We start from the raw sequence: 11,857 nt of genomic DNA, 5'->3' as shown, positions 1-11,857 counted from the left end.
CGCGCCCCGCAGCCCCCGCGCCGCGCCCCCCGGGCATGGGGCGCTCGGCGGCCGCCTGAAGCGCGGGCCTGGCCCGGCCGCACGCGGGCTGTGGCCGAGGAGCGGAGCCGCCCCGCTGTGCCCGCGCCCGAGCGCTCGCCTCGTCGCGTCCTCCCGGGCTGGCGGCGGGAGGGCAGAGCGCGCGGCGCCGCGGCGGTCCCCCGGGAGCAGGGTGCCAGGACGGCGAGGGGCTCGGGCGGTTCGGTGCGCGCGGGTGATCCCGGAGGAGGACTGGAGATGTCCTGCCTGTGCCGCCTCCTGCTCACCTACCTGTTCCCGGCCCTCCTGCTTCACGGTGAGTCCCGGGTGGGAGGGTGACTGCCGCCGCCGGGGCCAGAGGATGGGACCCCCGGGAGCCGCAGAAACCCCCCGGAGCCGGGTCCCCATCGCGGCAGGCTCCCGGTCCCCGCGCACGCCGGAGCAGAGCCCTGCCTCCTCCTGCTTGGCGCTTCCTAGGCGCCCCTTCCCCCAGCGGCGCCCACGGCTGTTTGGCGGTTGGAGTTGTCTTTCTGAAAGGGTGCAAAGCGCTCACACACAGACACCTTTTATCTCCTGAATCGATTGCATCAAGTCCTAGGGAAAACTTTGATCCACTCTGTTGGGTTTTCAAACTGTAGCCTGTCATGAAATCGCAGGCTTGGCGATCCTGTTTCCAAAGCGTCAGAGTGCAGGAGGGGCTCCTGATGGGGTCCAAGCGTTTATGGGACTGTAAAGAGAAACTGAGCATTTAAGGGGAAAAACAGCCCGCGGTGTTTCTGTATGCCCTTCTGAGGACGATTGTATGTTGAAGGGGTGGTGATGGCGTTTCTCCTAAGTAGACTGGCCGCAGTTTCAAGGAGCAGGGGGCTTCTAATAGCCAAGATGTGAACATTAAAATAAATCTCCCAGGCTCTCGGAACTTGGCACCTTATTGCCCTCATGCTCTAGCTTGATCGTCTTGTTTCTGTTACTCATGTGCCACGTTTTCTCAGGAGCTCTGTAAACCCCTAGCCAGAGACCATCAGCGCTTTAAAGGAGTTCCAGGAATTGCACTGAGAAAAATAAGACAGAATTGCAGGGGGATTGCCAAGGCAGTTTCGGTGTTGGGTTGGTGTTGATCATCAGGACAGGCGGTGGCAGAACTCGTGCTGATTCAGATGTCCTGAGCCAACTTTCCCTCATGGACACCTGACATTTCAGCAGAGCATCTCCACCAGGAGCACCTCGGCTCTGCTTCCTCACCACCTACCATGCTTCCCAAAACCTCTGCAGATCAGATCAGCACCCCGAGGGAGGACGCTCTTAAGTTTCTGAGCAGGACCTGCAGCTGGAGTGAGCTTCAGAATGCATTGTAGCCAGCGCTGAAGATCAGGTTGTCACTCCCCAGAAGATGGAGGAAGGCTAGCCTGAAAGCTGTAAACGGCTGTTTTCTTATAGTCCTGCTTCCGGGCAGGCAGCTGGGCAGCTCAGCAACTCCGGCTGTGTGACCCTGTCCACTGGGCCAGACGGGCCAAATTGCCAAGGTGTGCTCTGAGCCCCAGTGATCCACACTTTAAAAGTCAGGATGGAAGGCTCGCAGTTGGAAGGCCAAAGAGAGAAGGTATAATTATAGGGTTGCACTCCTAGGCCCATCTGCTTAGAATTACAGAGCAGTTTTAATCTTTGGCTGAAACATGAAACAAATCAGAGCCAATGAACAGATCAAACGGCAACTGCCACACACACCAAAAAAAAAAGAGGGCGAGAGAGATGAAACAGAGAAAATTGTCCCCTTAAAAAAATCTGTTGTAATATCTAGGAAGAACAAAGATAGTGTGGTCAAGTGAGTTTAAAAAGGAAAATTTTGCAAAAACAGAATTTTTTGCGTAAAACCATTGCCTCTTGACTACCAAAGGGATGCTCAGAGATGCAGCCCAGGCGAGCTCAGACTAAGATTTTTTTCCTCCTTTGAGAGGTGGGGTGGTAAGTATACTTCCTACCCTACCAGTCCAAGCTGGGATATTAATAGCTGGCAGGAAACCTTGGTGAGGTTCAAGGAGAGCCCCAAATCTCCAAATTCAAGTCTGAGTTGGGCTGAACTCCTCGGGATCTGGGATTTACCCAGACCCGGTGGTGCCAGGAGGAGAACAGTCTGGAGGGAGCGAGTAAAGAGGGGGCAGTCCACGCCGTAAATGGGAGGACGGTACATATATGCTCTATGTGCATGTGTGTGTATGGCAAAGAGGATAAAAGATACAAAAGGAGGTCTGTGAAGTTTAATTGGATGACAAAATAGCCCTAGAAAAAGTTATCCAATTTCAAAGTGAGTCTGCAATGGCAAAGTTAACACCGAAGCCCGCTGGCGATCTCCTCCAATCCCACAGGCAGTGTTGTACTCTAGCGAAGAAGAGAAACAGAGGGCCTAGTGGTTGAATGTAGAAATCTTGGGAATTGGCTAGGATCCTGTAGAAGACCGGGAGAGAATTGGGTACTCTCCCTTTCTCCTCTTTTTGCCTGATTTTTACTTGATTAAGTCATTTTAACAAAAAATGGGTTGTAACCAACTTAACCCAGGAGAAGGGCTTGCTGAGTGCATCCTTCTTGATAGTTTGGGGTTTTGCAAGCATTTAAAATTTTGAAGTAGCAAGTGGAGCTTGGTCATTTATTTTAATAGAAGTTATAAGTATGAAGGAAATTACCTGAAATCTTTTCGGAACAGCTGAATGGCTTTTTTCTGATAAATAGCCATTTTAGTTTGATAACCATAGGATACCATTTGTCTGTTTAGGGTAGCAATTAGTAGGTAAAAACGTATTTCCTGTGATTTTGAATGTACTTGTGACAAACTTTAATAAATTAAGTGCAGACATCATTTATAGATTGTTGCACTAACAAGTCACATTTATAAGATTAAAAAGTGCACAGGCTTTCATGATTCTGTGAGGGCACTGCTGATACCAGTACGTCTGGCATCCAGTCTTTGTTCAGTTTTGGGGTGATTTCTGTTTCACCTCATTGAAGTCTTAGATCACCTCTAGGTCCCGTTGGTGAGTAAATTAGGCTCTGGCAGGACTCGAGCCTGTTGTTTATTTTTGCTGTTTTTTAAAATGGTAAGTGTAATGCAAGACTCAAGTTCCAAATTTGATGGCGTAAAAGTATACATGTCAGTTTTCCTTTCCTCTCCTTCAACCTCTGAAAACAATTGCATTTCTTAATCCAAGTAAAACCTATTGAATATCATGAAGGTATGTGGCTGGAAGATGTCCATTATTGCTGTTTCTTTGCTTAGGCGAAGAACCACAGAAATCATTCAGCTCCAGAAACCCAGATTAGCGTGAGGTATTCCAGAATACGTGGTGCTTTAACACGCAAGTAATTCTCCCTGATAATGGAAGGTTCGGTTTTCAGGTCTGGAGCCGACGCTGGGAGAGATGTTCTGTTCCCCAATGCTGTTTGCTTTTGTAGAATTCATTGACTTTTCTGACAGGGGAAGACACTTTTGAGCTGTTCCCTTTCACTCAAGCATATTCTATCCAGATTTTAAAAAACTGCAGATAACCGAATGATAGCTTAATCAACAAACTGTGAGGGAACATTTAAGTAGGATAAAATAGGAATCTTTGAAATACTGTTTTACTAAAGACAGTTTTGTAACCAAGAAAACATTGTTTTTCCTGCACTTTACCCCTCTTGTTATAAAATGAAGTCTTGAAATATGATTCATCTCTACGTAACAGAGAGCAAGAGTCTTAGATGTTAAATATCCTCCTGTGAAATAAATTGACTTGCTTCAAACATGCGGCTAAGCAGATTTATAATAGCCCCGTTCATCCTTTTCTCTCTCTAAATGAGAAAAGACCTGCCCATAAGTGGATGATGTCAGTGTGTAATTACATGCCGTTTAGGGACAGGCTGATGACAACTTGATATAATCAAAGTGAAGCATAGAACCTTTAGGACCAGAATGTGAGAGGACGTTAGTGATGGTATTCGTCTGCTGAAAGCTTACCCACAGGGCTGTCTTCAACACACTCTGCATGCAGAGTGCACGTGATTACAGAGAAGACTTCATTGAAACCTGACAGCGTCATCCACGCACACGTCTCACTGTGTCGAGATTCTATGTGTACAGGTTGTCCTTTCGTTCTCTCCAGTTTGGGAATAAAATTATTCTGGAAACTCACATGATAGGTATCTAGGTTAGAGAAAGGATATGATGTCATCCAAATTATTAAAGGGAGTCTGCTCTATAAGGATTTTCCAGTTTCATTCATTCAAGTCACCATTCATTCAACAAGTTCGTTTACGAGGGCCTACCACGTGCCACGTGCCACTGCTTTCAAGCGACGGGGTTGTGAGGAGCAGCAGTCCCCCTCTCCTGAAGAATATCTAGGGGTGAGGAAGAAAGACTCATTGTAGAGCCCCAGAGCTGGGAGGATGGCAAACTGTAGTCGACGGCAGTATTCTCCCTGCTGGGAATCCTGGCAGACCACACTGCGCACACACACCATGCACATACACCACACACGTGCCAAACACACGCTGTGCATACACACCACACACACACACACACAACACGTGCCATGCACACACTTCACATGCGCTATACTCACATGCAGAAACACATACTCCATGTACACAGGCGCACACATACACTCCACACACACTATGCTGAGGAGCATGGGCGAGGCAGCAGCAGTCAGCTACAGACCCAACATGCAAATTTCGCAATCTTTGGTTCGAACCTAGTGTCTAGCCTGGGGACCATGGCATTAGAAGAAAACAACAGAAAATTACCTTGTGTTCAACTAAAGTTAAATGGAGCCAGGGATTTGAAATCTTGACTTTATTATACTTCTCATAAAGGGAAAATACCTTTAGACATGAAGGTTTAAAGATTGGCAAAAGCAGCTTTCTTTGCCTTCAGCTCAAAAAAATTGGAAATAAAAACAAGAGCTTGGTAAGCATAGGTACCTGTATAGCGGTAAAATTCAGTATGTCTGTGATACATACGTGCGTTTATTCCAAAAAATGGGAAGCTGTGCTGGCGTTTATCTAGCAGGATCCACTTCAAAGCACGCATTTACAGTAATGACTGCTTATTTACGTGAGCAGGGCAATTTCAGGACCAAGTAATACCTGTATTTAATCTAATCGGTCACCTGTTATCTGCTTGGAGTTTTCATGTATGACGCCAGTTCTAACTTGAGAATACTTTCTCACTCTGATTATCAAAGTAATACATGTCACATTATATAAAGTACAGAAACATGCTAAACGAACAAAAAAAGAGTCATCAAAACCCTCTACTCAGCGACAACTAGTGTTAATATCTTGACATTATACTTTAGCCTTTTAAAATTTTTCTTTAAGCATTAAAGTACATACATAGACACTAACCTGATCAAAGATTAGTTTAGTCCCAAGTCCCAACAAGTTCAACTTGAGAATTGTTTCCTTCCCAACTGCTTTTACATTTTATGAGTTGTAAATGTAAAATGATTTGGAACTTTTGGTTTTCAATGTAGATGGCAGGTGAAAAACTGCGGGATATATCTAGATGTCAGATTTTTAAGCGTTAGTGAAAAATTGGGGACTTGGACCTGGAGCATCCTGCTATTTCACTTCTTCTTCCGTATGTCAACATGGTCCATGCCGAAGAGGTGACCTCGCAAGTAGTAGGCATTCAACTGTTGGTTGAACCAATGAATATTGACGTTCAACGGCAGCAGTCACTGCCTCCCTCCCTCCCAGCTCCCTTCCGCCATTCTGCCCAGTCCCTGTCGATGGGCTGGCTGGTTTTCTGAGGCCCTGGGGGTCGGGAGGAAGTTCTGCTGTGGATGACAGAAGCAGAAGTCCTACATTTGTCCTCTTGAAAACTATCCTAAGGACTGCGTTGTGTGTGCATGATCTGGTGAATTCAGTGGTGTCAGCAGCACCTGGCCACGTGGGCCTTGTATTTAGTGTGTAAATCTCTATGTAAATGGTCAACCCTATGCTTCCTTTCATTTCAGGAAATATGTTCTTTCATTTGATATCATTGGGAGTTTTCACTCTCTGAAGAGTAGACTATTGCAACTATGATAGTAGTAGATGGTTCTACAGTCATTTAGGATTACTGTTGTGGGTGATTTATCCTATGGGAGTAAACCACTCACACACAGACACACACACACACACACATGCACGGGAATAAGCCCTCCAGAGCCCCAGGACCTCATTCAGTTCTCCGGAAGTGCTAATCTATAAAATGGTACCTAAAGGCCTCAAGAATTAACTTGTTTGCCACAACTGAACAATTTCCTTCCAGAGTCTACCTTTTTCTTCCGCAGTCACTTGAAAGAAATGCCACCTTTGTCATAATAATTTTATCCAGGCCACGGGGCCCTGGTGTTGGAGACCATTTTATAGTGAAGTCATTTTGATAACCTCCGTATTCAGAGTTCCTCTGGACGGGGAAGTGCTGTGGGGAGCTTCTGGGTTAGTTGTACAGCGCACTGGCTGTTGACAGACCACTTCACGTTAAGGAGTGGTGTTCTGCTTCACCTTTGTCTACCCGTATAGGAACTAGCATTTGATAAATGAGGTAATATATGCACAGAGTGAATTGTCAAGTGTTATACAAACTTTAGTTATTATCACCATTACTATAATTTTTACTTTATACAGGGAAAAAAGGGCACACATTAGATGACTTACCCAAAGCCACCTTGAATCCTGAAAACTCATAGCCACTTTCTTCCTGTACCATTGTTGTTTGGTCCTTTCAGATACTCTTCCTTAGATTCATTTACAGCAAAATCTTAATGAATGGAACCTAATTAACTGGTCTTCTCAATTAACTAAAACATCTAGAATCCTCAGTTAGCCAAAATGTTGTTGTCGGTTGTATGCGCTCACACACATATACTTTCTTATTCTTATCTGTTCACTCCAGTACCTCTGTATCCAAGTACCATCCTACAGCACTGATGACCTAACAATGACCTTGAGCTACTTTAAGAACCTGAATCATCAGAGAAAGCTCATAATGTCAACTGTATTCAATATACAATGGCAGAATTTTCAACAGCTAAATATTGTGATTAGCCAACACTTCCAGTTACACAAGCAATAAAATTAAGTGAAGGTTTTTAAAAGTTATTATATGTAACAAGCACATTTATTATTATAAATAATAGGTGTTCTCAGAGAAGCTGTTATCATAGGTAGTTGCCATCCTTGGGTACTGCGTTGCTTAGTACCAGGATGACGGACTTATATAATTTAAGATATGAAAGTAGGACATATAAATATTTTGCAAAAGTTTCTCTTCAGACTTAGTGTTGAATTAGTATAGATTCCTCCCTTCTTTCCTTTCTTTTAACATAATTTCTTGGTAATACTTCCCCCACAACATGCCACAAATGGTCAGTGCCTGTCCAGGATGACAAGACAGGGTTGCTGCCATTTGTTGAAAGCAGCTCCCTTCTCTTATCCTTCTCATCTTATCATTCATTCAGGCAAAAATGATACACTGAACCATTGCGGAAGCTTCATAATTGATCTTCCTGCTTCCATCTGCTTCCCATCCCTCCAGAAAAGGGAGAAGTGGTCTTTCCAAAGTGGAATTCTCACCATGCCATCACATTGTTAAAATCTTTTGGTGGTTTCTCTTCACCTTTCCCGGCAAATCTATACTCATTGTGACACATGCAGCCTCTTGATCATGACCCTGCCTCTCTTTCGCTGCTCCTCTGTCCTAGGCCACCCTGTGATCTCCTCCCTGACCCTCTCCAGTTCCTCCTACCTGAATCTCTCGGGCTGCCTCTTTATGTTTGAGTGTGCTGTATACTCTACGTAGACCTCTTTTGTTCAGTCTTCAAGGCACAGCTGCCTCTCCAAGAACCCCCCAAGGATGAATTCAGAGCCTGCTCCCTCTGTCCTTATGAGACCCTCCACAAGCCCATTTGGGGCCTGGTTTCTCGCTCAACTGAGACTCCCTCAGGGCATAATGTTTGTACCTTCTGTGCCTGAACAGTCCTGCTCTTCAAGAGCCTTTTCTGATTGAGTAAATGAGTTGCTAGATTGAGTCCCAAATTTGGAGTTGACATACTCTGGGCAGTGCCCTGAATACGGGGTCCCTGGGTTGACCAAAATTCTGAGGCTGGTCTCCTTGGAGGGCACACCATGGTTGATTCTGGAAAGGAAGTCTTGGGGTATAAGGATGTAGCTATTATACTTGGCCTCTCCTGCTGCTGGACCTTGTGCTTCAAATGACCTTTTAATTCCCAGCCATTTAATAGAAGTAGCACTCACAGGAAGGCTGGCCACATTTTCCACTCCAGACGAGCCAAGTCAATATTGGAGACCACTGTCAGTAGGTGAGTGCAGACCTAAGAGGCTGATGCTCCCACCTTACGGCAACTCCTGCTTTCACTTGACCCATGTAACTTTGCTCTCTAAGAGTAGTGGAGGTGGTGGGGACTTCAAAGGGAAAAGATAAAAAGACAATGAATATCACCCCTTTTTTCCACCCTAAAAATGCAGTATCATCCCTGAGTGTGAACTCTTTAAGTCACCACGTCCTGAGGGAACCTTGCCAGCTGTGTAGTTCTCCATCTGGCTGCTCACTTTGACACTCTTCTGCACCGACAGCCCTGCCAGTTTCCTGAGCTTGGCTCATTGGCAATAGTGAAATGGAGGTTTGCTCTAGGAACCCTGAGTAATTTAATCTTTTCCTGCTTCCTAAGGATTTGTGTATTGGTGACTCTTGGATTTTACTTCTTCCACCCTTGGTTAAAAAGCATAACGGTAGGCTCCCTCCTGTTATGACTATCCTTATGCAGGACCCATACAAATCCTGGTCACCTCTCCCTCTGCCTTTGAACTCCCCAGTTTCCTTCCCAGAGCCCTCCTTCATCATCTCTACCTTTGTTCTCTGACATCCAGGCCAGTGAGACCATAAGAGCCTCAAAGTCAGAAAAACGTATATTCATTCTTCTTTATATTTACAGCTCCTAAAATGTACAAAGTAATAGTGAATAGGTATTTGTTAAACTCAGTGGAACTTAACACCCACAGAGCCTGGTGCTTTGGGTCCCATCCTCTTCTACATCAGGGCCGCCTGTTAACCCTGCCTGCTAGCCCGTGTCTTTATTCTGAGCACTCTGTCCTTCTCAGAGCTCAGAGTGAGCCTGGCTCCAGTGACTTTTACCATTCTTTCAACTGTTCTATTAGTTAGGAAGGACTTATTGAGGGCGGGCTAAGAGCCTAATCATTATTTAAAATAGTAACAGCTAACATGTAATGAGGACCATACACTGTGTCAAAGAACACTCTTATTTAATCTCGAGACCAACCTAAATGGTAGCTAATGTTCTCCCCTCTCTACAGATGAGTAGACTGAAGTCTGAAGAGGTTAAGGTCACAGTGCTAATAGTGTGCTTCAACAATTGTAAGATACACATTTTTCTCCTGTTGTAAGATCTTCGCAGTGGATGTGCATCTTCTGGTTGATGGGGGTTCCAGTCCCTGTTAGTCTGCGGGCAGCAGTCATGAGGAGGGATGCAGTCCTTGCCTTTATAACCTGGACACAGCTGCAAATAGGCTGGTTTTGAAAACAGAGTAAACATTCAAAGAAAGCGTGCTTGTTTTTTTCTCCATAACTCACTTATAAATTACACTTTCACTAAAAAGAGAAAACACTGAAAATCAGACAGGCCTAGGAACAGAGCCGTGGGGTGCTGGTTTGACGTTAGTGAGGCAAATATTTATCCTTGCAGGAGTAACTGCAGTTATGTGTTTTCTGATGTAGTAACGGTCAGTTACTGGGAAAGGAAGATACCCAAAAAAAGACGAGGCTGTGCTTGCATTTCATGATTGAGATACTTGCAGAGCAAAGGGATGACCTACCGTGTGTAAAGCAGTGCCACCAAAGGCAGGAGACACTGCCACATCTCTGAGTAGAGAGAAGAAATGTTGGGGTAGTGGAGGCTGCCATGCATGCTTCCTGGGTCTTTCAGGGCTGGTAAGGCATTGTGTCATCAGGTAAATGCAAGTGTTTTTGTCACTGGTGGTAAAATAATGGTGCATCTCAGCAGTCATTGAAGTCTTGGATTTGATGAAATCCTTTAAGCAGCAGGTCCTGTTTCAAACTCAAGCAGTCCAGCTCCTGAGGACATTTCACCCACGTCCACTACCCTCCCAGCTTTTTCATCTTTAGTGGAAAACATTTGCAGGGTGTAAAGGGGTTTACAGGTCAGGTTTTGGAACATAGTTGGGTTGATAGTAGATGATGGCATGTTTACTGAATGTTTAGTGTCATATTTCAAGCAGAATCTTCCCCAACACAACACCTCGTGACCTGAATTAAATTCTGTTTTAAGTTGGCCACATAATTATAATTGATCACACAATTGACCCAGCAGACTGCAACTCGTACGGTTTCATTCCTGGACTGCCTAACAGGGAATTCGGGAAGTGCTTCCTATATCCAGATGATTTCCACTGTTGGCGTTGGTGGAGGGACAGTGAATAGTGGCCATCTCCCTCCTCTAGTTCAAAGTCAACTGAGAGATCAACACAAGTGTCAGACAAGCGGGGATTAAAACCTGAGAATCATGATAAAGATCCATCAGGAGACACTGTATAGATGGATGTCCATGGTAGGATTGCTAATAGTCCATCCCTGGATGTTTCAGACTTTCCCCCCAGGGTAGTGCCACAGTGAACAACTGAAGGGGCAGGGTCCTTGCTACATGGGGCAGGGCGGTGGGGAGCTGATCAAAAGGCATGCATTGAGAACAGGCTTGTTTTGCAAAGGGAAAGAGAAACACGGCTGAGTCAAGCAGGCTTGTTTCCTTCTCTGTCCTGCACGCTGTTCACTCCGGGAGGGTTGAGCGAGGGGTGGGGAGAGGACACCCCAAGTGTCACTCTCGTGGGAGCGCCTGCCCTCCATGGATGCGCACGGGCCAGGGAAAGGAGCTCCTCGCTTCATAGCCACAAGGATCAACGTCAACACCACCAGACATGGATTTCTGAGTTTTAGTGTTCCCTTTTTCTAGCTCGGGTCTGAATCCACTGACTTGGCTATTAGTGCCTGGTGGTGAAGTTGCATTTAATTTGAGCAAGCCATCATCATCTTGTTTTAGAGTCTGTTTTCACAGTTTCGTCTAGTCGAATTGTACCCATAGGTGTCTCTGCCTCGTTGCCCTTCACTTCACTTAGGATCTGCAGGAGCAATCTGAGGCTGTCGCTCCCTCCCAAGGCCAGCTTCTCACTCCAAGGAAACCCCGAGAGTTCCATGGGGAGACTCTGTCTTCTCAGTGCCAAAGACTTTCAATAAAAGATTAGTCCAACCCTCTGAATCATGGCAAAAATCTGACTATTTTACAAATATCTGAAGGTTATCAACCTGCGGGTCTGAGTTTCTCCAGTAGATTTTCCTTCTGTTGCTGTCAGTCACTAGATTCTGGGTCTAACTTATCATTTTCAAATGATCTTTCATAAACCATGGTTTCTCTATGAAGTTATTCAGATGTTGATTAAAAAATACATCATTGCCCCCTCATACGTAGCGTTCTAATACATGCATTTTAGTTGTTTTGTGTATGTTTATGTTTTTCCAAGAGAGTTAATAATTTTATTTTTCAAAATAAATTTTTTTCTTTTAGTTTTGAGATATAGTTGACATGCAACACTGTGTAAGTGTAAGGTGTACAGTGTGATGACTTGACTTATGTATATTGTGAAACGATCACCACAGTAAGTTGAGTTAGCCTCCGTATTGTATTTTCGTATGTTTGTCTGACTGGCGTCCTCTTTGCTGAGTGTGTGTGGCAGGCTCACAGTGAAGACTGCGGACTTGTCAGCCACTCGG

General features: G+C 45.2%; 1 protein-coding gene across 1 annotated transcript in view; it reads left to right on the top strand.

Moving 5' to 3' along the window:
- The first annotated feature begins 126 nt into the window (after positions 1 to 126).
- APCDD1 (APC down-regulated 1) overlaps positions 127 to 11,857 on the top strand; it is a 33,436-nt gene continuing 21,705 nt past the window's right edge. Inside the window, exon 1 of the mRNA XM_046672065.1 lies at positions 127 to 334. Coding sequence (XP_046528021.1) covers positions 277 to 334 — 58 coding nt within the window. The 5' untranslated portion in view covers positions 127 to 276. The remainder of the gene's footprint in view (positions 335 to 11,857) is intronic.

Source organism: Equus quagga, chromosome 9, assembly GCF_021613505.1.
Source record: "Equus quagga isolate Etosha38 chromosome 9, UCLA_HA_Equagga_1.0, whole genome shotgun sequence".
Lineage (NCBI taxonomy): Eukaryota > Metazoa > Chordata > Mammalia > Perissodactyla > Equidae > Equus > Equus quagga.
The sequence above is the reverse complement of the archived record's forward strand: the minus strand, read 5'-3'. Positions and strand labels throughout refer to the sequence as shown.